Here is a 27,343-nt window from a genome sequence, read left to right as displayed (position 1 = left end):
GTGCCTCCTCAAAAATGACGTTCTTTCCAGGACAGTCAGTTAATTTTCGTATACCGGTTTAAGGCAAATTTGTGAAAACAAGTGGCGGCGCCAGATCCGGACGTTTTAAGGACTTCCCGTTTACTCTTTATTTTGCACAATCGCCGGCACGTGTTAGAGTAATGAGTAAATCTTGTGTACACGAGGCGCGCACGCAGAGTTTCCAAATTTAAACTTCAATTTATCACACGACCTACTGAAACGCGAATCGTAGAAAAACTACAGATTTAAGCCGTCGCACAGAAACATCAAATTACCACGCATTCAAGCTGTGGCTTGCAGTTTTACCCGCCTACGCAGGCGCAGATAAAAATTTTCAACCTGTTATTTTGAGTGTTGAGAGTTCATCGGTTTATTTACTGTTTTTAAGTTTGCTTTTGTTTTTATTTATTGCTAATAGTGCACGTCTACGCCTTGAGCAATTAGGGGCTTTAACGTAATCGCTGAATAGTTATTCATTGTTTTTTTTTCTTTCAAATGCGTGGCACTACACTGTTGGTCCATTCTCCCGATATTTTGGCTTGCATTTCTGTCGGTATCTTCTAGGCTTCCTTGTTTTCGTCTTCGCTTTTTTAGAGATGTGTAAACTTCATATGTTTTCATATATTAGGTTCATTTGATATATTTCGAAATTTCGTTTTAGTTTTATTTTATTTTTTTAATTTGGTTCTACGAGTACTGAACATTTACCCAATCATGATCATTAAATGTGTTATCTCCACCAACTATGTATTTGGGCAAATTCAAGTTCACTTTCATGATTTGCTCTTTTTGCTATTTTCTGATTTTCTGCTTTTTTATTTACTTGCTACTAATGTTCTCCATTTACACTGATATAACGAATAACTGTGTTAACTTAGTCAACTATGCATTTTTGTGCTAAAGCAGGGCATTACATGGTTCACCTGTTTTCACCAAGTCTGTTTCCGAACTTCTTTACCGGGCTCAACAGATTTTCAATTCTATTCAGCCAATGATCTCCATGTACAGTATTATAATTATGAATGTGTAAATTCAACCAATTATTCATTTTTGTGTTTTACACGGTTGGTCCCTTTCCACGATTTTTAAATTCAGATTGCCGTCTTTCTTTTCCGGGCTTTTTTACTGTCGTAGTGTTTTATTTTTTTTTTGGGGGGGGGGGGTAAGGGGGGGGGAGTGCATAACATTTTTATTATTTATTTGACAAGTTTACTTTTAGAATTCTGTATTCTTATTTTTGAGTTTTAAATACCTTTCGACCAATTACCTCGATTTTTCTTCTCATAACCATTCAATCTGTTAACTTTGCAAATACGCATTTTTGTGCAAATGTAGGGTATTACACGGTTTGAGATGTGGGGATATTCGGCAAAAAATTCCACGCATTGAGAAGCATCTGAATTATATCAAAGGTACTGGGCCAAAAATATAGCGGCATGGTTTTAACGCTCAATAGCGTTTTCGGGAGCTCTCCAGTGTGCATGCAGCAGATCGTAAGCTCCCGTTCTCATGCGCTTTGCTAACGTTGCGGCCTCCTTTGGGGTTTATCAACACAGTTTTTTATTTTTTGTAATTATAAATCCCTGCACAAGCAACATGTGTTTATGCTCGTTCACGATACTCCATAATAATTGCTTATACAACCTTTAAACCCGTTTACTAGGTGATCTGCACGTGTCAGCAGTCGCAATTCCGCAACAGTGCATTTGGTGTAGCTGTGACCTTCTTAAGCGCGCACTAGAAGCAGTAGAGTCCTGAGTTCGTTCGCTATTGCAGCACAACCACAAACCAATTTACCGTAAAAACCCGCGTATAATACGGACCCACGTATAATACGAGGTGTAATTCGGGGACAGCAAAATTAGAAAAAAAGTTTTCATCCGCATATAATACGACGCATAGAGCACAGAAAACATTTATTTGCACTGCAGTTACCCTTCAGTCATTGTCAGTTTTCGTTGGCACTGTCTCCCGACGTCCGTTCAGTCATCGTCAGGTTCGCTGTCGCTGTCTCCTGAAGTCGCCTTGTTGGAAATGTCTTCCCACAGAAAGTGGTCCTCAGTGCCATCAAGGGCGTTCGAGATGCCGCATTTCTTAAAAGAGCGACGACGAGCTCCTCTGGGATGCTGGCCCACGCATCCGCGATCCAGCCACAAAGCACCGCTGGAGAAGCCCACGTCAGCCATCTGGTAGCTGTCACTTACGGGTCTCCTGACCTCATCCACTCTTGGTATCAGGACCTGATGCAGTCTTTGAAAGACTTGTTGATGCAAACGTCTATCTGTTGCAGCTGGGATGTCATTCCTCCTGGAATGACAATGAGTTCGATGCGGTGTTCGCGCAACAACGTCTTCACGGAATCGGCCAGGTGGCAGCGAAAGGCGTCCAACACGAGCACTGACGGAAACCCCCAACAGTGCTCCAGGCCGCCGACACCACACAGACTTCATCCAGTCAAGCACCAGTTGCTTTCTCCACCCGCGAATGCTACCTTCGGTGACGCCGAACTGCCGTCCTGCGGCGCAATTCCTGATGATCTCGGCACATCAAATAACTTTTCTTTTAATTGCCGCTGAATACTGCCTTCGTACACCCGACATCGTGATAGACTTGCGGTGAACGTGCCGATCCCTCGCGTGGTCAAAACAATCAAAATGGTGCCGGCTGAAGAAGCAGCAGCCAGCTAACGTCACCGCAAGATGGCCCACCCTCCGCTGAAACCAAAACCGAAAGTGCAAATTTTCGGCTGAAAACTTTGGGATCCACATATAATACGAGGCACAAATTTTACATAGTAAAATTTGGAAAAAAACCTCGTATTGTGCGCGGGTTTTTACGGTATACGCACAGATAACATGTAGATAAATTTGCCGCTTCGAACTACCGCAAGGTAAAACCCTTATGAGTGCACTCATTGCGGTACATAATACCGATAAGTGAAAAAGTCTGACTTTTCTTTTTTACTTTTTAACCCCTACCAAAATTGTCTATTTCACTAACTTCGGGCTCTAAAGCATTGCCTACAAGCTTTGATTCTCATCAATGCCACGTTAGTGAGCCAGTGAGGTGGCAGGTGTCGTTTAATGGCGCGGTGGCTTTTCTGGTGGTGCACATACGAGACAAAAACACCTGTACGCAACAACATCTCTGTTCAAGGTATTTGAAAAATTTTAAAAATGATAAATTTTCGCTTCATTTCGGGCAGCTTATTTGCAGCTACTAGCGAAGCGATTCCTTTGTGCGCTAACCGACTGAATTATTTATTAGCGCAGGGATGATGACAGAAAGATAACGCGCAGCTAATCGGAGAATAAATGACGGTGATGGTAAAGAGAGCACAAGGAGTTAAGTTGAGCAAAATACAGTGGAACCATGACGAGGAACGGGGAGAATGAGAGTCACTCGCTGAGCTGTAGAGTGGAGGCCTATCAGCGGCAACTGCCAGCTATCACACACGCAGGAATCACCCATGCGCTCCCTTCCGCAATCTCTTGTTCAGCAAGGCAGTCCCACTGGACTCCTTTCAGTTCAGGCATGTACGGTACAACAGTATTTAAATGCATCCACGCTAGACCATGGTAATTTTTAATGTTAATACAAAAATAGTGGTAACTGTTACTTACCTTACGTGCGACCGTCTCTTCAGAAAGAGGAAGGGTTGGTTTGTTTGTTTCTTGCTTGCGTGCTTGTTTGTTTGTTTGTTTGTTTGTTTGTTTGTTTGTTTGTTTGTTTGTTTGTTTGTTTGCCTATTTGTTTGTTTGTTTGTTTTTCTGTTTGTTTGTTTGTCTCTTTGTTTGGTTGTTTGTTTGTTTGGACGCTTTTTTGTTCGTGCTTATTTATCTTGATCTGTACCCATAATATATATATAGTGATATGACTTTGCTGCTAGAATTCAGTGAGGGATTGGCATTGTGTTCGATCGAAGATTTTATTCCTGTATTTGGTGCGAACTTCACTACCACATCGAGAGTGAGAATGTGGTAAAGCCACCTTGAAAATTAGTCATAAAAAGAAAGAGAAGAGCGGTCAAATCGCTGAACAGCTGAAAATAATTAGCAAAAAATAACCATCAACACTGCCATAAATTAAGGAAACAAAAAAAAAAAAAACTCAAGATCTTTAAATTATGTCCGCAAACGTCATGTGAGAAATGATAAGGTTCTTTAGAATTTTATGCCCAGTACTGAGTTGACCAGTTCTTGTTAAGGCAATGCATTTGTGCGCCTCCATTCCCACTGATCTCACGAAAAGCCCATCAGCAAATCACGACGAAAAAGCACTTTTAACATTGCGGAAACTGGGTATTGAAATGAAGCTGTCAAGAAGAGTCGTGTTTGGAAGTTATGTCTACACAAGCAACGTACATGTGAAAGCAAAATTTCCCTTCCAACTACACGCGCACATTTTCGTTCATCGGATGGAAGAGTGAATAACGTTAAATCCAGCAAGAAAAACGTTCCAGGGGAAATGGCACTTTGTTCTGACCCATTTAACATTCTAGAAAATTATTTTTGGTCGGAAGATCTGCAAACTGGGAAGCATTAAGATACCTTTATAGGGTGCGCCCGGCGGGTTGTTTGAAACTCGATAAACTTTTTTTTCAAGCATTAACCGTGCTCACCATACCCTGCGATCAACTTATCTTTTCCTTTATCCCTTACAGAATTTTGAGTTATGTTATATTGCGAGTGGGATCGCCTCGGGCCCGCATCTTTGTCATATGACGTGGTCATGCACTTCACAGCTGTACTTTTTCTGACGCCTAAATTGTAGAAGTTTGTAGTTTGTAATATAGCAACAAGAACAAAGCTGCTTCAAATATCAGTTTTAGCACTGAGACAAAACAATTGGCCGCGTATCTGCTTTCTGCACTGCAAATTTCGTCGAAAAACGACATTCTTCTGTCGATCCTGCCTCGTAAAAGCGTTTTTTTTTCTCTTTCCCACTCATGCTCTTCTCCGCCCGTATTCCTTCTCTCGTAATTATTGCAATGGATGTTTTACCAATTCGATTCAATCTTCCAGTGTTCGTGCAGCTCGCGCGCCATTGGTTGGTACCTTGTTTTTTTTTAAGCGTTTATTTTCCCACAGGGCATAGATAAGGGGTATGAGTTGAGGACGAGGAAAGTTGAGATGAAACGCTCGCTTCGCGTATAAAGTCTAGGAGGGAACGATGGTGTGGCCCATATATCCATGCGTTGTATGCGGATGCATCGTCTACGCGGAGGCCCGTCGCCGCAAGATGTCGCAGTATCGTAGGACGCAAAGAGAGGCAAGATCACAGCAAGTGGTGTATGTCGGCTATTGCATCGCTCCGGTGGCAAACTGGGAAACCGGGCTTGTAAAACAATATCGGAAATGAGGCCATTGGCGGGCCACGGTGGGAGTTACGGCTACCCCCAACCGGATCCTGCTTCTTGAACAGCTCAAGGAGACGCGTTTTCTTTGAGTATTTACGTTTATCTCGCTTGTCTTGGGTACCGTTTTTTACTGAGTTATCTCGCTTGCTTTCGCAAAACACAATCCTATGTTCATTTTTAAAGGCACGGGGCCAATGCCTGCTATGTACTTATGTGCTGCCTCAAATACCCCTAATGTGTCCTTTTTTAATTGCGAGAGATTTTCCTACGACATAACAGGAAGTTTTAAAGGTACAAAATTGCACCAGTTTCCCGTAAAAATCCAAGAAAAGACCAGTTCTGGGGTCCCCCTATCCAACGCTTAAGATCTGGGTGTCTCCCAGGAGGGAACCCTGTGCCTCGGGGGTGTTGAATTTGGGCGTTTCGGAGGTGTTGAATTCGGATGGGTGTTGAATTCAGGCGAGCAGGTGTTATTCAGCTTCTGGCGCAGGAGTCACACAGAAGGGGGAGGTGTCCGCAAACGGGGCGTGATATCGGACAGGCCAAGCGTGAGTAACTGCTGGGGATAACGCCACCGCAACTCGAAGCCTCCGCAGCAAGACTTCCCAGCGAGCGAGCCCACTGCGGAGGTCAGTTCCACGTGGCAGAAGTAGAGCGCGCGTTGCTGAACAGTGTTGATGTGTATGATTCATGCCACTACTTTCAGTAGAATGCAAATTGTTTGCCTCGTATACTTCCTATTCATGATTTTTGCAACTTTTGGCAGGTCGACTGAATTGAGTGACAGATGAACAAACCAAAACTTTTGCGTTTAAGCAGCTGAAGAAAGAATACTGCTTGAAAAAACATTCGCTCCAATCCACGCTGTGAAGGTGGTTGGAAAGCAAAGCTTTAAACACCACCTACAACAAATGCCCATGCGGCGTCGATTGAATTCACACACTTGGGGCTCTACAAAGAGTGAAACCAGAGATTCTGCCAGCCGTTACCTGGAATTCGTGGGGGCGGCGTCCCAAACGCAGCAGCAGCGTAGGCTACGGCTGGGCTAGAGTGGCGGACGCCACCACTGCTGTAGCCCGGCCGTGATTCGGGAGAGAGGAAACGGAGAGGAGCGTCTTTCAAAGGGTGCGACAGCGGAACCTAGCCATCCTGATGTGCTAGGTTGGGGCTACACCACCGCGCGACACAAGCGCAGACACCGAAACAATTCGGCATGTGAGCTTAGTGATTGTCATTTATAACAATTTAAACTATTTATTTTATAGTAAGTTCGAGAATTGCGAGGAAGCTGAGGGAACTTCTATAATTCCTATTTATTAGAACCTGTTGCTACTTTCGCCTTTTGTAATACCTCTTAAAACACAACCGAATTGGTAATCACCAATTTAGAAAACGGAGTCCCATTCGTGGCAAGCAGTCCGCAAAAGGTAGCGTTTCTCTAGCGGCCAGATCTCTGTATGGGGTTTGTACATTTTGTTTTCCCGCTCCACAAACCAATCCTTAACCTTGTTTGCCGTACGACTACTAAATTTCTTCGCGGGCGGGTTACCCAGAAGGGGCTGTGGAACAAGTTGGGCTGTCGAACAAGTTAATCACGCCGTGCGAACGCACCGCGCAATGGACGCGAAGCTGCACCAGAACATGCCCAAAACAGCCGCCTCTGAAGCATACGACAAAGTCTTACTGGTCGTACTGCCGACGCCGGCGAGCAGGCACTCCTGCGCAGGGAACGCTGGGTAAATTCGCGGCCCCATCTCTAGTGTGTTCCGTGAGTGAAACCCTCCGCCCCTACCCATCCCTCCTCCCGCCGCCGCCTCCGACGCGTTAAATGTTTGTTGTCTCGTACGCCACGAAAGAACCGTTGGCTGGTAGAGCTAAAAAGCTTTGCTTTAAAACACCACAACACCTGCTGTTGCCCCACCATGATTTCTGCATATCAATCTATGTGGTCCTGTTATGGCATCCAATTGCGAAAATCCTTCCCCCAGTGCTTCTTCTCTAATCGGAGTTCCATGTGTACAACCTTCTTGCCCAATCCAACTTCGACGTGCCTTCGTCTCGGCGTTCATAAACATGCTCAGAGGGTTGGCGGCGCGGGAAGCACTGTCTTGGTTCCTTTTGCTTGTACTGCTTCTCGTTGGCCCACGGCCTTCGATCCTCCGAAACAAGCTCGCACGGGCTAGCGAGAAAGAAAAGCGAGAAGAAGAGAAAACGATCAGCGACATAAGTAAGATGTGGCACGCACCCCTACATCACCCTGCCGAGCAATGAGCGTAATATGACGTGACGAACGTTGTCGGCGCCCGCTCCCATCTCCGGGGCGCCTCTTCCCGGTGGGGGATCACCCATGCTCTTGGCCACGGTTTGTGGCGGCCGAAATTGATTTAGGTCTTGCTCGCTCTTAAGAGGACCGAGCCTTGCCGGATAACCCGGGGAATGTCCGCCCCTCGCTCCTCTCCCGGGTGCACTGCGCCAGTGGCTCCCTCCATCGTCCCCTCCTTCTTTCACAAAGGAGCAAACGATGTATGCCACGCGACAAACCGGGGAACGCCGAGCAGGAATGCAGAGCGAAAAATCCTTTTTTATTTCTTTTTTTTCTTTTAAGACGGAGGCTGGGAATACGTGGTGTACAACCGGAACCACGCAAGCCTATGCGGAAAAATGTCTCCGCAAGTTGGAGTTTCTGCCTTTTTTGGGGGGTTCTCATTTGTCGAGCTGGTTGGGACGTTCAAGGCCCGACATCTTTCCAAGGCATGCGCTATTCTGATGGCCTATTTTGTACGAAAGGAATGTGGCATAAAAAATTGCGTTTCTCATTCACGACGTCTTTTTTTATCAATATACGTACTCACTAAGCTTTGACGCTGAATTTGGACTTTCTACGTATACAGCCACGGAATCACGTCGATCAATGTAGGTTCTCTTTTGTTTATAGCGGGATGGCTTTTCTTTGTAGCAGGAACTAGCGTGTGCGCGGGAAGGGGTATGGACACCGTCGCGGCCCAGAAATTTGGGGCTTTGACAGCGGATAGATGAATGAGGCCACTTATCCATGCCTACCATAAAATATCGACTAAATCACTTTGCTGCTCGAGCTAGAACCAATGCTACGCGGATTCGATGTCGCTGCATGCCCCAAAAATCAGTCACTTTGCAATGACCACGAAAAAAATCTAAAACGAACAAAACAATCGTAAAGTCATGCAGAGCCAGTCCACGGAATTCCGAAGTTGTTGCTACTTGTAATTTTGAATTGATGTCTTGTGTAAACTTCGTTGTTCTTCCCTGCTTTTTTTTCAATCTACTTCTGCATGAAATTTCGGTTCAAATGGCGTATTATACAATTCTGTCAATACAAATGGCCTATTACAATACAATACAATACAAATGGCCTATTATACAATTATACACCCTACGTTCATGACTGCGTGCATCAAATTTTTTCTAGAATCAAAGCTAGTTGTTTCGGACCATAAGCATGTGTGTTCTTGCTAGCCATAACTGTAGCGAGATAGTTAAAAAATCGTTGTGCTCGTAGTTTAATCAGCCAGTTTTCTGCTATTTTTAAATGGCACAAACCAGGGTACACAAATATGCGGAGAAAAACGAACAACGACTTGTGTCGGCTGTTCTGAAGTTGACCGTAATTTTCCCCCCAACTTAAATTCAGATTAAGCTATAGCATCGGTTAAAATTATTCCTTTATTCTGTATGTACGATGAAAATAAAATGTCCCCAGACATTACGTGTTTAGTTTCCCGGACTTACGGGTAAGTCAAGTAGCTAACCTAAAGAGTTCTTTGTTTTGAATTTTGGAAGTTATTGACACTAAAATTACAACGCCCCATTGGGAGCGACTTAGCTAAAAATCAATACTCGATTATAAAAGGAAAGTGACCGGCCCGAGCTTTCTCCTATCAATATGCCGTTACGAAAAGGCGCATCGATTTCCAATCATCCTCGCAGCTCGTTTTAAATCGATTTTTAATATTCTTAACGAGTGAAACTTCTCAAGTAAATGCGCTACGGTAATCTTTTTGAGAAGCTTTGAGAATACACTTAACAAGCAAGGGCCCCGTACTTGCAAAGTTCCTTAATAAATTTATCCGCTGCTTCGACTTTGTCGGAACGTGCGAAATAATATTTCAAAAAAATGTGCAAAGTTTACCTTAACAATATTAATTTTCATTAAAACTTCATACACATACTGCAAGTTGTTCAAACTTCCTCGACGATTCTATTTCACGTGTTGTCTTTTTACTTGGGATAATTTATTGCATATTAAACATTTTTGTAGTGTCATCTTGAAGAAGTCGACAGAAAATGTTTTTAAGACAAAAGAACCTGCAAGCATCGCTTCTACTTTTTAAAATGTGCTCTGTAATGGTCGAATCAACAACAAAACCATGGTGTCCCCGGAAACTGATTGCATTGGCTTTATTGCAAATAGTTTTATTGTAAGTAAAAACGAATCATACAACAAACGTTATTTTCTTGCAGCACGCTGTAATCGTAAGTTCCACCATTCGAGCTCTTCAACTGAGAACCCTTCTTCGTTCTTCCATCTCTGACGAATCTCCCGGTTCAAGCGCACTTCCTTTTCTTCAACCCCAGCAAAACACTGCTGTTCACTTTGAATTTCCACAAAAAGACCACAAAATAAATTAACTTACGAGCGCACTCACAATATACAAACGTAAATGCCACTAAAAACAGTCCGTGGACGAGTTGGCTTGTGTTGACTTGTGTCGTCTAGACGCTTCTGTACAGTAACATTAAACAGGTGTGCACTAACCCAGCACCTTTTCACGTATCTTGGCTTCAGAACGAAAGATTACCTATTTACACTTGGCTCAGTGTTCTTTAAAACTGCGAAGTTGCGGAGAAAAATATAATAAGATACCTCATAAAACGCTAATCCGGTTACGTAGCGCTGCTGCCAGAAGAAATATGGAGCGAATCGGCAGCATTTTGATTTCGTTCCCGAAACTGAACTCGGGCGACTTACGGATCCTTGTCTCTACGCAGCACATTTCAGTATTTGCTACGCTTGACATGTTTGGCTTGTAACAAGGCTTTTCTAGTGCAGGAAAAATTAATGGCGAGGAGACACGGTTGTGTTGCGTCTGAAAGTGGCCACACTTTTTGACAGAAGCATTGAACGTGTGGTTGCTGTGCAAAACTGATGGTTCCTGCAAAAAAATGCCGTAATATCACTTTTCTAGGGACACAGGCTTCTGCCTCAAAAGGACAGCAAGGGTAAAATGCCAAGTTGATTGTAAAGACGGAATAACTTGTCTATGTGACGGATCCATCACGGTTTCGTAAGAACCATTAAAAAAACAAAACAAAGACAGATGCAGCTACTCCTGGATCAGATCACTCCGAGCGCTACGAATTGTAGCGTCCAAGTGCTGCGACGTCGGATTTGACGGCTTTCTAAGTGTTACGATAGAGAAAATCAACATATCAGCTTGCAAATATTTGAATGTTGCGTCAAGTATCATTGCTATATTGCTTACTGAATGCTTTTAAAATGCGCCATGGCCAATGTCTCCATTTCTAATATAATGTTATTTATTACAAAGGCAATGTAAAATAATAACCAGATGAACGTCCCAGAGGAACGTGTAAATTCCTAGCCGAGCAACAATGTTCATGAACGAACGAACGCTGGGAAAAAAAAGAGCCACGAGACATCTACTATTTTAGCTAAGATAAAAACTTCCTTTGTCACGTTGGTGGTTATACAACTATATTAAACACAAGTTTTGCTTCACGAATCCGCTTCACGAAAAATTTGCTTCCCGAAATAGTACCCTCATTTTCAAGAATTATATTCTGTATTAAATGCCTTTCTAGTGATGGGACAAAAAATTAGCGAATAAGTACACACAAAAAAGATCTACAGACGACTTGCACTAATCTTTTAGAGCTCCTAAGAAATTTCGTAAAATACTTGTCTTCGCAGCTTCACAGAACTGAGGCCTTCAAAACATGGTCGTACGTATAAGCATCGGTTTCAACGAAGCCCTCCATTCCGAGCTGATTTTTCAAACGAAGTCCGTAACAGTTCTCCACAGAGTTCACTGCGCGCAGTCCTACCGAAGATCACGCAGTGGGCACTCTTCAGCTCACCTCGGTGGGCACTCTTCAGCTCACATCCAGAGAACGAACACAAATGCCAGTCCTGCGCACGCAGCGAGTCGCGGCGAGACATCTGAGTTGCACTTGGTGTAGTCACTGACCTGGTGGCAACGATGATGACACTCACACACACACGCACACAGTTGCAGCGTAGAAAACATAAAACGTAGAGGTAAGCGCCCGCCGATTGCTCGAAGCAAAGCAGTCACAGATCCATCCTTTTGTATCTTGCTTGTTCCGTTTCTGTTTTCGATTCTTTGACTTGCGAGGTGTACGCCTAATGTTACCGCGGCAGCGCCATGCTTCCGACGACGATCACACAAGGACGGTTCCTGTCGTAGCTTCTCATGAACGGACTTCGTAGCTTCTCATGAACGGTTCGGCTTCGCACCCCCCCCCCCTTTTTTTTTGTGCTCCCGTTCACGGATCTCCCAAGTTTCGCAGTTCGTGCCATGCTGTACAGCAGGGTTCTTACAAGCTGCTGTCATTGCTCGCTGCAAGAAACCGCGATGACCAAATGGAGTCACCCTTCAGCCTGGTGTCGGCCGGCCGGCTATACAAACACCGTAAAGAGGGGCGGCGTCAGACCTTTACGGCAGTAACTGTGAAGAGAAGCGTATGTCACTCTTTCATTACCGTGCAGTCGCCCTTCACACACCGGTGAACGTCCAATTGTCCCATGTGAAGGTGCTCTGCGAAGTAAGCACTATTTCCTGTTGTTTTTGTTTTGTTTAAGTTGGCTGTGGTTTCATAAGTCCGCCACCCAATTCTCATCACCATTCGTGACGTCCGGGTGGGTGTCAGCGGAGTAGAGACGGTGTCGGCGGTAGCATGCGTAGGTCCAATTTTTCTGCTCATTGACTTCAGTTCCAACTCCCTGATCTGCTAGAGACCACTGGAAACAAAAACAAACAACAGTGGAATTAGAATCAGTGGAATTAAATAATGCAAAGCGCTGCGTGACTTCCAATCACTTTCATTAACATATTTTCTGCGATATTTATTGGCAATTTATTCAACTAGTTTTAATTACCGCATGAAAATAAAAATTTCTCCATAATGCATAAGTTTCAGGTGTTTAGACGTTTCCTTAAATGCCATATACAATTTTTTGCCTCTAGTTTATTATGCGAACCACTGGGGGTGTACGAAACAACCCAAGGAGCGCAACCTCTCATTTTATTCCGTTCATAATTTGAAAAGTTGTATAGTGCCACCCTAGTCGCTGTAGCAGCTTCCAAAACAATAACAAAAGAGAAAAGAGCGTTTCCGATTTAGTTTAAGATGCAACAGCCCCGCATAACGGTGATTACAAGCTGACAAACAAAAAACGCCCCTTTATTTCTGCCTAAATAGGCGAAAACTTACGTCTTCACCAAAATACTCACACCAAGAGTGAGGCTTATGCCACTAGTAACAAGTCACACACAGGCCCCAAAAGGTAGCGACGAGCGGCGTCAATTAATCGCGCACGCGCCTCGCGTTCACTTTGCCGCACCAGACTTTCTCCTCCGGGCATGTCTCCGCAAAACTACCAACCGCGAGCAACGTGGGGTGCCTCGCCTTTGCGGCAAATCGCGTTAGGCTAAGGGGACTCCGCCAGAGACGAGACGACTAATTAGAAATATGAGGTTGAAGAATTTCCTTCCCTCGGGCAGCGCGAGTCCGACAAACCTGGCCACCTTCTCCCGTCCCGTACTCTCCCCTTTCCTCCTTTTCCCTTTCCAACGGCTCTACCTTCACGGGGCATCCCTAGCTTCGATATGGAGCAATTTGCAATGCAGATGTAATATCGCCTAGCTACCCGCAGGTATCGCTTGGGGCAGAGCTCTAGAGAAATTTGGGCCAAGCGTGGCTGCTCGCACGGGAGGGGGGGGGGGGGGTGCGAGGGAGGAAAGTGAGAGAGTGAGAAAGAGAGTGGCGTGTGAGTTAAATGCGTAGCCCCGGGACCCCAAAGGAGCGGACGTTGTCTCGTTGTTGACACTTTTGCCTGTCGGCGAGATGTGTGTGAGTCAACAGAAACGAAGGTTTCCGATTAATCATACCGTGATGAGAGCAGGCGCCCGAAGTGCAGGAACAGACGAAATGAGAGTTTTGTCGCATGATTTACATAGGCTAAAATTGTTAAAAATTAAATTAGACGCACTTTGCCGCTGTCTCGCCGACGAGTAAAGAAAAAAGAAGGCCCTTACATTTTCTTTGTTAGGTGATGAAAGCGCTACGCGTGATTACTTATGGAGGAAGCGTTGCTTGGGTGAGCGTTAATAAAATTTGACTTCATATACAATACAGTTTGCGATAACAGCCATTTCGCCCACAGTGCTGTGCTCACCGGAACTGTGTGGTTTAACGAAGCCAAATGCACAACTTTGTGTGACTCGAGCTGGCACCGTCGGACAGCGGCTTTCTTAAGTTCCGTTTTTTCTTGTGTTTGTCACCGCTCACAAAAGCGCGCTAATAAGCTTTTTTCCTCGCTTCCTGTGTTTTTGAATGCCAAACGGCTCAGCCCCGAGTAACTCCGGTAACTTTCCCCCAACTGCTAGCCTTCCAAGCGCTTTAGTCACGTGACCGGTTAAACACGGGTGACCCGTGATTACAGTGTACTGGAAGATAGGGAGGTGTGTCGGGCGTTGTGAAAACCAATGAAGAACGCGGGTCCCTTTTGTGATGAAAAAATTGTATGGAGCGGACGCGTTCCCCAGAGAACTCCTGCTGCAGCTAACGTCACCTATAAGTTTTTTAAATCAAACTAAACAGTTATTTAACGGGTTTTATAAAACTGTATGTCATCCAGAAAAGAAATACGACTATTTATGGCAGTAAATAAGAATTAATTTAACAAACAAAACTTCTGAGACCAACTGGCAAGCAGTGGCTACCAGGGGAGCTGTTTACAACCGGAGTTCCTCAGCACAAATTTTCATCGCAAAAGGAACCCCCCTAATCGGCCCCGAACGACACACCTGTCGCTTTTAGTACACCGTACCGTTGTGGAAAGCGGCAACGTCGGCAAAACGTTCTCAACGGCGGCGCTGAGTTTTCTATCGCTGGTGCAGAGCGCCGCTACTTCGGCATGGTTGCCTTGGCAACCAGGCGCAAGACGCTCTGGAATTCAGTTGTGGTCGCGTCACACCGGTTAAGCTTGGGGCTCCATCTTAGGATATATGGGCGAAACAGGCGTCCCACTCAGTCTTATTGTGAAGCGGGTGGTGCGTGTGGCATTGAAAAAATACAGGGGGCGGTGGTTTTTTTCCCACTTTCTGTATTTGTTCTTTTTATCTGAGCTTTGCCAAGCCGCTTTCTTAACCCGGGTTTTATATGCACTTAAAATCCAAGGACACGTCAATATTTAGCCATAAAAACGCTGTAAGTTTCATTTATGCACGGAATAACTTATCTTAACCTCACCTACATCATTTCTTGCTAATTTGTAGCGTATCGTGTTCAATATTTTAAATGTGTTTGCTACATCATGACTGTCCTATCTGAGTGAATATTTCATGTATTGTGATTCCACTATATTTTTTTGTTTATATTTATATTGCCATTTTGCAATTATTATATGAAATTGTACTGAATTTTTTAGGTGACATTGATGAGTGTGATTTTGATCTGTTTGCGATACTTTTTTGTCTATCGTCATGTGCTGCGCGCATGTCTGCATTGTCCACTTGTATCACACCATGTTAGCTCTTGGATTTCCATTTCTGTACACCCTCCCCCCTACAATAATGCTCGATAAACTCTATGAAAATAAATAAATAAATAAATAAATAAATAAATAAATAAATAAATAAATAAATAAATAAATAAATAAATAAATAAATAAATAAATAAATAAATAAATAGAAAATAACTAAATAAATAAATCAGTTCTGACATTCTGTACTCCCTCAGATCTGCCTAGCGTTCCCTACCCGCTAACAGTGCTGCTATATTTGAATTACGCCACAAGTAATCGTAGTTTGGAAAGGTTTATATATTGTTCATCAAGCTAGCTGTTATGAAAAGCCCATAGGTGCCACTAGGAACTTTTTTTTTTCTGTACCAGAAAAAGTCACTGAAGCGCAAAAACAACTGGTAAAATTTGGTATGAACAAAAGTTTACTATCCAAAGAATGCTACGCCTTAAAAAATGAAGTAACCCTCTGTCGAAACAGCAACGATGGTGGGACGCCAAGCTTTCAAAAATCAAGTTCACCACCTAATGAACCAGCCCAAAAGCGAGCGGAGTCGCATCACGCTACCTTACCATACGTATAAGGTATTTCTTATCAAGACGGTTTACTGCAGTGCGATTGTGATCTCTAGTGCTTTACTAAAAAGGCTATTCCATGTATTCCGCAACGGTTCAACCATTGTCGGCGCTAGATGAAGTGCTGCATTTGCCGTCTTATTTTGCACGTTCATGCACCGCTCTCCAAATCCAAGCTACTTCGACCGTGCGGGAATGGCACAATCGGATAGATGTCGGTTTAATAATGCGAGACACCCAGGTTCAATACCGACCACGGGAAGCGTTTTAATTTTTGAACGCGAAAGTTTTTTATTCCCGGATACACGAAAATTTCGCTGAAGTGATATCCGTCACGGAAGTGGCGCCAGCTCAACGAAACAAGCGGCCTGCAAACGGCGCACCCTTGCACACAGGGTCTTCTTGCGGGGAAGCAACCGTTAGCACTAAAGAGTACGTTCTACTTCGAATTGTTCGTTTCAGGTTCTTATATTTTAACACGAAAGTGTTTTATGCCGTGATACCCCAAGATTTCACTGACGTCATATCCGTCACGGAAATGACGCCAGTACACCTGTGCCGAAGCGACCCGCCAGCAGGACGTCGCTCGCCAAGCACCCCCACAAGACAGCCTCCGACCCGCAAATCATGCTCAGCTGAAGATTTCGCTGCGCATTTCACTTTCGTGATTTACCGAATCCTATGACAGAGGAATCAACCACAGTTTCCTTCTCTTCATCCACGATCTTCGTCATCGGCTGAGAAATTTGGCTTTCCAGCAGTGCGTTTTTGGTGGGCTACAGACGACATCAGTGACAGGCTGCAAGCGTCGCTTTAAAAGTTATATGACACCAAAACAGCCGACCGACAAGAGTAGGGCGCTGTTCGTTTTATCGGCGGGGTTTGCTTGGGCGATGTTTCGCAACCACGCTTCACGCTCTCGCCCGTGCAGCTGTCCTATGTGAGTGCAGAAATGCTTACAGCATTGCGCAAACCGAATAGCTCTGTTGTAAAGACGCTGCGAACTTTCATCTTGCGCCATCCACGAGGTGTTGCAGCACCCCTGAATTCAAGTACACTTCGGTGGGGTGACTACAGCGATACTGCTCGTCGCTTCGAGTTGAAGCCGCGGAAAACCAAATCTGCAGTAACAGGCGGGAAGGCGAATGCTTACTGCACGCTGTGCGATAAAGCTGCGAACCTTAAAAAACGGGGCGTGTAGGGAAGCGTTGCGGAAAAGTAGCTGTTGCAATGTTCCCAGTAGTTCTTTCCGGCCTTGGATGCTTAGAAGAAGCGTGTAGCGAAGTTCGAGACTTAATTAAGTCTCGCGTTATTCGACCCGATTCCGACTGGTGTTATTTTTGGCATCAAGAGATAATTCGGAGTGCTTTGGAAAATGGATGGCTCTTTCATGCCGCGGGCTTTTGATGGTCGCCCTTCCAAGAAAGCGTGCCTCATTTCCTTTAAAAAATGGATTCTAACACAGCTACCCCGCATGAGGTTTCAATCTTTTGTCTTTGATCTTACCCGAAACCATCTCACTCAAGCCACCCTCCCTATTTAGGCCCACAGCTACAGACCAGAGTGAAGCAAGCATTCGTATTTCTTCCTGTTGCTTACGCCTGACTCGATTTTCTCGTGGCTTGAACTTGAAGCCCGACCAGTCACGCGGTGTTCGCGAGGATAAAATGCAGCCGAATTTGGAGCTCTTCTAGCCCGAAACGGATGCCGACAGGTAACAGCTCGCTGCATTATTGCATCAGAGTTATTCGGCTGTCTGCGCACTACGCGCTATGGATTATGAATATTTCTGAAAGCCTCACTGTTACGTCAGGGCAATCTTTCATCACCCGAACAAAATATTCCGGTGGATATTTTAGGTTGAAACTATATGTGGCTCACTTTTTGGTATTGTTTTTGTGTCGTGGTTCGTCAGCAGAATGTTCTTTTGCGGCGCAGCCAGCTTTTTAGCGAATGCTTCGTAGCTCTAGATCTAGGGTAGTTCTCGGAGATTCCAATCTATATCTTTAGGGGAAACTACACTGCATTCGGCCACTAAGATGACTTTATAATTACGCCGATAGCCTCTTGTTTATCCGTTAAAATAAAACCGTATTACTTCCAACTTTAATTGGGCTAATAACAAAACAACACATTTTATAGACTATAAACGTACTCATAAATATATGAAATTATGCGATGACGTTACATAGCCAATCAAATACAGAATGGTATCCAATAGAACCGATTTGGTGCTGTCCCCATAAATTTTGCGTGATATATGTCAGTCTTATGCACACAATCTCTCTAACTAGTGTCACTAGATAACATTTCAGAGTATCGGCACTCTTTTCTCCTATTTTTCCGTTCCGCCGCCATGCCATTTGCATCACGCAATATTTGTTTAGAATAACACGGTTCATGGGCGCCACCACTTTGTTGTTTATGCGCTTTAGTCGGTCACCTGTGGTAGATTTTGCAAGTTCTCCCTGCTCTGCGGCTGCGCACGACTGACGATGTTCCGAACGCAAATAAAAGATAACTCGTGTAGCAGCATTTCAGCAGCAGAAGTGTGTCCGAAGATGCCGTTTTTCTGCATCTTTAGCAGTGTTAACAAGCGACCCCGTAAAGGTTAGCTGTGAGGCCGCAGAAGCGGCAATCTCGCAAAACTGATAAACACCAAAATGGCCGCCGTTGCTCACTTGCGTGCCTCAGTGACGGTACTCTATCTTATCTGATGACCCTATCTGTAACTAATATGAACAAAAAACGTTTTGTTTTTTTGTAGCTCGGAATAAACTTCCTGGCTCCCAGATATGAAGAGATAGATTATTATGGCGCGTGCCGCATTTGTTGCAACAACAGCAGATGCCAAGGAAGATTCTCTGTGTACTTTACTACAGAAAACGCTGCGATTTCTCGAAGTGCACCTTAAGCTTTACATGGCGGCATTATAATTGATTGTTTTGTAAAAAAGATTACAGAGCGTTACACCAATCAAGGCGCCAACTTTTTCTTGCTTCTTGAGAGTTCTTGGTGGTGTTGTTATTTTAATTTGTCTGCCACGTGTTCCCAACCCCGCTATTAAAAAGGAGTCTGTATTATATAAAAAAAAACAATACAAACTAAAAATTAACCTGGGCGTAGAGTATAAAAAAAGACGCAAAAACGAAGCAATGCACGGAGAGTGCACGCGAAGTGTGCCCGTCTCCTTTCAACCTCGCCTTTGCTTGCGTTATTTTTTAGTTAGGTTAGGCGAAACAGTCCCGAGACTAGATTCAAAAATTCACATCGCGCCCGCGCCTTCTTCCAGCGTCGCATTGATGCATGTTAGTAGCTAGAATGTTAAGCAGGCAACCTAATAAAGAAAAGAATACTTCACAACAGCATAAAAGGGAGCTTGCAGGACCAAGCATCTTTATATCGAAGGGAAGACGCCCGAACAGACACTGTTGATAGCCTCATTCGAAATTTTCGTCGCCGTTTCTTTTCTCACAAAACTACCCGAACTCATCCCAAAGACAATTCGGCGCCGTTGTACCCGCTTTTCTTGTTTTGTACCCAAACCAGGTCATTTCGTATTAACCCTTCTGGCCTATCCACGCTCCTTAATATTCGATAGCCGCGCATGACTGTCGCCTCAGCGCACGTGGGCGGGCCCGGAAGTGCACCCCTACGCTGCCGCGGAGCTTCGCCTCGCTCCGGAAAGGCCGCTGCCCGCAGAGGTCGTTTCGTATTCGGCTGGGCTCTCACTTTATCGTGGTGTGATGAATGGTCTGTGTGGCGTGGATCTCTTGGTGCGACGGCTTCATCCGAGCTCCAGCGTTCCACGCCGGACAAGCCGCGTCGCTGACCGGTGCCCATCTTCGCTGTCGTAATCTGTGCCACAGCCGCGGAACAGGGAGAGAGAGCAATGATCACGAGTTAAACGACTTCATAAAAACACTTGCTTCACGCTGAACACATTGTTTCTAAACGAATGACAGGGGGGAGGTACATAAACATAATAGACGGATAATGAGCAGCGCTACTCTGTTACAGTCTTGGTACCGTCGACATACAAAAGGATGTCTCTGCACCCCCCTAGTACACGTTTACGTTTGTACACACTTATTAGTTAGTGAATGTTTAGATCTACAGGCAGGCTTATTGAGTTCGCTGCATGCATGGTGTATCATTTTAGCCCCAGAAAGAGAGCGTGTCTCGATATATTTCAAGGCATCGCGCACGAAGCGGTAGCGTAAAAGCTGTTACCGATGAGTGTTATAGCCGTGCCTAGTGGCGTCTGGAAACTATAAGTCACAAATTAGTAAAACTGACATTTCTTGTCTCCGATTGTTGGAAATGTGCACAGCTCGAACCTGCGGCATAAAATAGCTAGACCTATTCTTTCGGTGCACAATAAAACACACTATTTGTGTCCAAACTGGACCTTAATACTTTCGCGAAAGCTTATAAATCAGATGGTAGGAATAAATTTATGTCGGACAGATGCCAATTCCCCGCCAAAACCGTAGTTACAGTTAGTGTGTGCTTGTAGCGTTAGGCATTGAAGAAAATTCTCATTACAAGTAAGGTTGTCTGTACTGTTTCCTAGACATTTTCAAATGTTTGTAAGTTACCACAAGCACGTAAGTGTTTCTACTTGTGTTTTCAAATTAAAGATGTTACCTTGTATTACTGATATTACTGTACCGATTACTAAATGTTATAGCTTAACCTTACGATTTCCGTGCTATATTCCACCGACACTCCTTCATCAACGCTGTTCCCATTATGCGTTATGCAAGTGCAAACAATGTATGAGGGTGGGCCTTAGGTATTTCTTTACCCCTTTCATACGAGTTTTGCCGATACGGATGCGACGTCCAGGCGAGCATACCGGACAAAAGAGATGTCACCAATGCAAATATAACTCGTACCATTCTCTACTTTCTAATGAGAGCATGCCAGTATAGAAGCGTTGAGATAAACAAGACGGTAAAACAGCGATAGCGCTGTTTTTATCAGTATATGGGCGAGATTTGTTTTTCGATTTTATAAAATTCAAGAAGAAGATGTACCTTCTTCGTAAAGTGGACTACCGCCGCGTTTCATGTCAGCCAACAACGAGAGCTTTCCTTGAGGGCTGCCGTGGACAATCTCTCGGATCGCACTGGAAAACACGAGACGGCACCACCAGCGAATTCGATACGCTAACTTGTTTTATTTTTTTTTTTCAGAGAATATAAGGCATGCAAATCTTCATTTCTAGCTCTTCCCATCTGCTTTACCTACATCGTCGCTAAAATTTATCCTTCCGGGTTCCTTTCCTGCAAGCATGTGACAACCTCATTGTTAATTCATAGGGAAATTCATAGGGAATTGGCTATATTTTTTTTCCACGATACTTAAGAGCCTCATTCTTTTGAAGAGGTAAATTACACAACCTAATAATTTACTCTCTGTGCTAAACGCTGTAAGTGTTGCTATAAGTGATCCGTGAGCTTTGCGGTGTTTCAATAGTATAGTTTAACGAGATTTTAATGCTATCAGCACTGGAAAGCAAACTAAGTGTGACGTGGAAACTCCTTTTGGCGAAATGCCATAGCCAGAAACGTCCCCAGTGAAAAAAAAAGCAAAGAAAGAAATAAGGAAGGAAGTAAGGAAGGAGCGAAGAGAAGCAAAAATAAATAACGAAAGAAAGAAAGAAAGAAAGAAAGAAAAAAAAAGAAAGAAAGGAAGAAAGAAAGAAAGAAAGAAAGAAAGAAAGAAAGAAAGAAAGAAAGAAAGAAAGAAAGAAAGAAAGAAACCACGAAATAGGGTTTCTTGCCACTTTAGGCCAACGTAAGTTTAGAGCCCGTAGTTTGTCAGAAAAGCGACAATTAGTGCACACAAATGAGAACTAGTGTAACTGGCTCGCCCTCTTTATTTCACAAAACTGCACAATTTTTTTTATGCCAAGGAAGCCCCATTCGCTGTGCAATTGCTCGGTGTACTGCGATGGGTACCAATAAGAGGAGAAGAAGAATGCCGAAGTTAGCTCCCTCTCACTGTTTTAGACTTAAATTGAAATCATGACGAAAAAAACGAGACCTCTGTACGACGCTCTAATAAGTTACTTCTCTTTTCAATCTTCTTTTTTCTTTTACCTTAATAGGCTGCATAGAATGTAGGATTACCGCCGAGTAGCTTCACGCGACACTATTATTATAGCGTTGTCGATGGTATTCGAAAAAATAATATCTTAGCAATCTTCCTTTCTTCACACATGCATGGAAACACCATTTTTCTGTAAAATGGAAGGGTCACGAGAACCCGCTTCACCCGAACACATTTGCGCTGTCACGAAAGGCCTCTTAAGGTGTTTTGGGGTTTTAGGGTGTTGGTACTTGCGGGATCACTCCTTCGCGAGAACTGCCGGGCACTGTCCGATGCAGCCCTATCAGACTGCACCAGACTTCTCAGTGAAAGAATTAGAGAGTTTTAGCATAGTGTGTAGCGTACGCTACAGTAGCGGTGGCGGGAACAGAGACCCAACTGCGCATGCGCGCATTCGTTCCGGGAACGTTCTTCCCGTTAAGGAACGAATGCGCCGGGGATGGTCGGCCCCTTGTGTCGTGCCCACACGCAGGCGCCGGCAGCCAGGTCCCGGTACCCGCCGCTGCTAGCGTGGCGTACGGTGCCGGCTATGCTAATTATCTCTTTTGTCCACTCACTAAGGCTCGGAGACGACAAATATCTTGCCGTAGTTACTGGCCATCTGCGCAGCTGGCTGCGGTCGCCTCTCTCACACGCCCCACACTTGGCGCTATGTGGCCGGAGCAACCGACTGTCGCTCCGTTTCCTGCTAACGGCTGCCGTTGTAAAACGTTGTTCCTCCGTAAATTATGCGTCGTATGTTTCCTGCTTTAATTAAAAAGGTTACAGAGTAGCAAAACAATTGTTGGATCGGAAAAAGCTCAAGTTGTGGTGACATGAACGTCTGGCTCAAGGTTGTCTTCTGTGAATTGTTATTACTCTAGGAGACCGTCGAACAAAAGTGGCCTGCTAACGCTATGAATAGCTTTCATTAGCTTCACTAGTAAAGGTTTAGAGAACACATGACCATTATTTCTAGGAATTACGTACAACGCAAGATAACCACTTGGGAGGCAAGCACAGCAATGAAATACACATGAAATTAAAGTTTCTTCCATTTTTCTGTGGCTGATTCTTAAGGATATTACATAAATAAGTACGCCATAAATAGAATAAAACGTGTTGACTTACTTTTCACGTTCTTCCAGCCGAGGTTTTGTGTTTGCTAAAAGGAGCAGCATGAAAAGGCATTTATTCAGGGTGTTATAGGCAGTGACTTTACGTCCACTAAATTTGTTTAAGATGAAAACAAACCACGCAGTTGACCAAGCTCCCGCATTGAGTTCGGGGATACAAGCAATGCCTACAGTGCCTTTGAAAAAACAAGTACTGTATGAAAAACAAGGACAAAAGCATCGTAGCTTCCAACTTCTTCCATAGGTGACAACACAGATATATACCTCCCGCCAGCATCACCCGCAAGCCAATCAACACACAGCCTCAAGCATCAAAACCCCTTTTGGAGTGACCAAAATCACACTTTAATCAGAACACAAAAAAAGCTGCTATAACGGGAATAGCAAAACAGTAGGCAGCCGACAACAGATATAGTGAAGAGGCAACTGAGGCTACTACGTTCACTGCGTGTTATACTTCAGGACAAAGATGAAAGAAATGTCAGGAATCCCATGAACGCACACGTGAAACGATAGCAAGAGTGGGAAGCAAAAGCGGAGGGTATGAAGTTACAGGTTCACACCAAAGACATAACTAAAAGCCGTGAACAAACTTGATATTAGGGGGCTTTATGCGCTTGCTGACATCGCTGGAAATATTTAACTGTGAGAGTGTTAGCTATGTCCCCCCTCCCATCTCTTTTATTTTTGCTTCAGGTTTTTAATGGTGTCTTAACGTTCTTTATCACTTCAGCAAGAAACTACCACTTACAGGTTACCGCAATAAAAAAAAAAGAATGTTAAATAAGCTTAGACTGGCACTACGCTTAAGTGGGTTCATGCGAGACATGCAGTAATTACTCTTAATTTTTTTTTCAAAATTGTAAACTCCCAGTCTCCTTCGCTCATAAAATGAAAACAATGGCAAGAAAAGTACAACATTTACAACATTTACAAAAGTACAACACTTCTGGATTTTAAACTGAATCAGTGGAGCGTGTATTTTTTTAATGGAGCACGGAGGCTTAAGAACGGGGTGTCGCATAGCGGCTAAATTACAACGTGGCAAGGTTCATTCCGGAACTGCAAATGACGGCAGCGGAGGCACGGAGGGTAAGCAGAGTGGGCGGGTGCGGGAAGATGCGCGGTTAGAAGAAGCAACGACGGCTACTTACACTGAATGCGTTTTCGGATCACAACGATGCTAATAATAACGATGAGTAGAACGATGATGATGACGACACCGCCAGCGATGCCCGCCATGATGATCAGGTTCTCCTCTTTCAGCAGTAGCTGGGCCCAGCCAGCGGGACCTGCGCACGCGAAGACGGATCGGCAGAAGGAGGGCACATTTTAACCCGTCGTGGCTCTTGTTCTTTATGAGCAGGAAACTTGGGTGCACTCTGCGTGCGAATATCAAAGGTCATATATACAACTGCAAAACTTGGCCGCGTATCTGCTCCTTTCGTTGCAAATGTCGACAAAAGACGATAGGATAGTCTTTTTCGACATTTGCCAAGTAAATACCTCCCTTTGCTCTCCTGCTCACCTCTCGTGCTGTTCCCCTTCCGTCGCGCTCCTCCCAAGGTAAACACACTAAAGGTTTGCTCAAGTCCATTTAAATTTACCGCGTCCCACTGCTCCAGGCCGGGTTCCTCGATGCCAGCGCTGCAGTGCGGTGGAGACGCTCGTGAATTGAGTCGCCCTACTTTAGCGTTTATAGAACCACGTTGCCTTACTCCACCGACGTTCTTGAACTTCGAACCTATCTAGCGGAACCTTTCGTTGCTGTTGGCGTGTGCTTTCTCAAATGCCGACAGGAACGCGGGAAGCAACCAGCGACGATTTTCTGCAGTAGATGCAGCATATCAGTTGCTATCGTAAAAATTAAGCATTTATGAATTGTTTAATAAAGGAGCACTGCAAATATCGCTTATGTATTGATGTTCTGCATTATGTTTTCGTGATGTCTTGTTCTTGTTGAACAATGCTGTCAAATATGAACATTGATCGACACCGGATTTAGACGTTAAGATTTGCTGTGGGTATATAAGACTATTGCGCACATTTTCTTTAACTTTGGCCAGGTGGCTGAATCCAGTCACAGACAGACAGGGAGACTGACAAACAGACAAACAGACAGACCAAAATTTCTAGGTTTCAGTAGCCCAAGGAAGAATGTCGTCGGTAATAGCACGTGCACCCACGCACACACACACCCATATATATATATATATATATATATATATATATATATATATATATATATATATATATATATATATATATATATATATATATATATATATATAGGGAGAGAGAGTGAGAGAGAGAGGAACTTCATTTAAAGCACCCCTCTTCGAGCTGTCAGCTGAGCAAAACAGCCATGGTTCGGTGTGAGCGGATACTTAATGGGTTATATCCTGTTCCTTTAATATTTACCCTGCTACATTATATCTTCTCAGTGTCCCATACCCACAGGAGTGTTTTCAGGTCACGTTTTATCAATATATGGTGCAACATGTAACTAAATTTATTTTGGACTCATTTCTTAAAAACAAGGGGGTTGAGATGAATAAGAACACCATTTATTATTAGGTGCAATCTACACAGTACAAGCATGCCAGCGAAGCTCGTCTTACGCTCTATTTGACTATCATGTCTTTAGTCACCAAAATTTGGGATACTATTGAAACAAAATGGTCAAATGTAAGTTTCAACTCCACTGGCGCCAACTCTTTTTTTTATATTTGAACACAGTATGCGCAATATTATATAAATACGAGCATGTAATTTAAAATCTCTCCGCACCTTATTAACAAGCCAGATGTGTTGAAAATACCTTAATCAGCATAAGGTGTAACCTCGTATTCTTCTTGTTTTTCATACTTGCGGAGACGAAACAGCACATTTGAATTCATTAATTACTTTTTTTCGCTTTCACGAAACTCAGCAATACAGAGACCGCGCTCAACTACGTCTTTCGAGCTGAACCAAAGTCCTGGAAAGTGTTGCCGTCCCAAACTTGCCGGGAAGCCGACGAGACCGGGCAGTACGTATCCTTCAACGGGTGGTGACCTCTCTCCCTCTCTCTTTCCCTCTCTAGGCATCGTTGGTGCGCTGAAAACGGTGCTCGCTATCTTCTTCCAAGCCGTCGCCCCCGCAGAGATGACGGGGCGCCCTTTGTACGCGCGGTCACATAATCGAGCCATTGCGCAACCGTACAGGCCGCTAGGAAAGCTAGAGTCGCGCAGAGATGCGTTCACACGACGAAGTATTCAAAGGGTCACTTTCCTTATCGTCCAGGAGCGAAAGAGAGGGCGAAAGATAGAGAGAAAGAGAGAGCAAGCGATTCAACTTGTAAGACTAACGCCACGCGTGAGCTCGCTCGCTCGCTATCTGGCCTCGTCGAGGGACGTCTAATGAGGCACGACGGAGGCAGTCACCCTCCATTATATGAGATGGGGGGGGGGGGGGGGGGGGATTATGTGGTGCTACCGATAAGCGGTCATCCAGATTGCTTTAGGCTCCTTACAGGCGATTACATTCACTCCTGTAAAGGCAGCTGCCAACTCGGATAGGGATGGCTTAGGCCAGCGCCGTTGGCTCGCACGGTAGCTGCATCTCCGGTCGTTAGGGCTACTTCTTAAGGCTGCACGTCTACGATGGCTTGAACAGCTAAGAAGGCTAAGGATGTGGCTATTTAGCCTTCTTCGTGCACTTGTTTTTAAACCTACTATCAGGATATTTTTCTTCCGTCCGTTCCGGCCAGCGTATTGGCATGTCAATCACGGCTCCCTTTTCCTTGATAAAAATGGAATGGTGGTTTATACACCTGTTTTTTTTTAACCTTTTTTGGTGCATTCGTTACTATAACTTTGGCGGTTGGTCTTCGCGAAACTTCGTCCAGCTTAGTGACAAAACCGCTTACTCTGTTTGTATCGCCGTCACTGAAATTACCAGCACAAGGAGATAAAAATATCTGCATTAAACTCCTTATTTCCGGTTTTCTTCGGAAATCTTTACTGCGACACGTAGGTTGAGAGAGGAGTGAATAAATGTCGATTACATAGAGGTGAAGGATTTTCTCTCTACTTTTCATAATGCAATTGACGCTTTCTGCCTTAAAGGAACCCTGCAACGCTTTTTCAACTTTTTTTCACTACAACTTTTCAACTTTCAACACTTTTTCAACTCACAAATGCTTGAAGAACGTAATCACCCGATACACCCGGTATTTAGATTAGGGGGCCATACATCGCATGTACGTACAGAGGGCCACATACTTGTCTAGAAAACCGCTTTCGTTCTTTCAGCCTTTTCATGCCTCGCCCGAGCGGGATTTCG

The 27,343-nt window shown here is 44.3% G+C and overlaps 1 protein-coding gene across 2 annotated transcripts in view; it reads right to left on the bottom strand.

The window, feature by feature from the left end:
* Positions 1–9,811: 9,811 nt before the first annotated feature.
* Positions 9,812–27,343, bottom strand: part of LOC144178483 (B-cell receptor CD22-like) — a 286,568-nt gene continuing 269,036 nt past the window's right edge. Inside the window, exons 11-15 of one of the 2 annotated variants that reach the window (XM_077706383.1) lie at positions 24,172–24,309; positions 23,013–23,046; positions 20,825–20,916; positions 19,515–19,640; positions 9,812–12,422 (exon numbers count right to left, since the gene is read on the bottom strand). In XM_077706383.1, the coding sequence (XP_077562509.1) occupies positions 19,570–19,640; positions 20,825–20,916; positions 23,013–23,046; positions 24,172–24,309 (335 nt within the window). In that variant the 3' untranslated portion in view covers positions 9,812–12,422; positions 19,515–19,569. The remainder of the gene's footprint in view (positions 12,423–19,514; positions 19,641–20,824; positions 20,917–23,012; positions 23,047–24,171; positions 24,310–27,343) is intronic. The other variant, XM_077706384.1, reaches the window with a different exon arrangement.

This window comes from Haemaphysalis longicornis, unplaced genomic scaffold, assembly GCF_048455015.1.
Source record: "Haemaphysalis longicornis isolate Haplotype H1 unplaced genomic scaffold, Haemaphysalis longicornis Haplotype H1 scaffold_4, whole genome shotgun sequence".
Classification (NCBI taxonomy): Eukaryota; Metazoa; Arthropoda; class Arachnida; order Ixodida; family Ixodidae; genus Haemaphysalis; species Haemaphysalis longicornis.
Note: the sequence above shows the minus strand (reverse complement) of the source record. Positions and strands in the feature narration are given on the sequence as shown.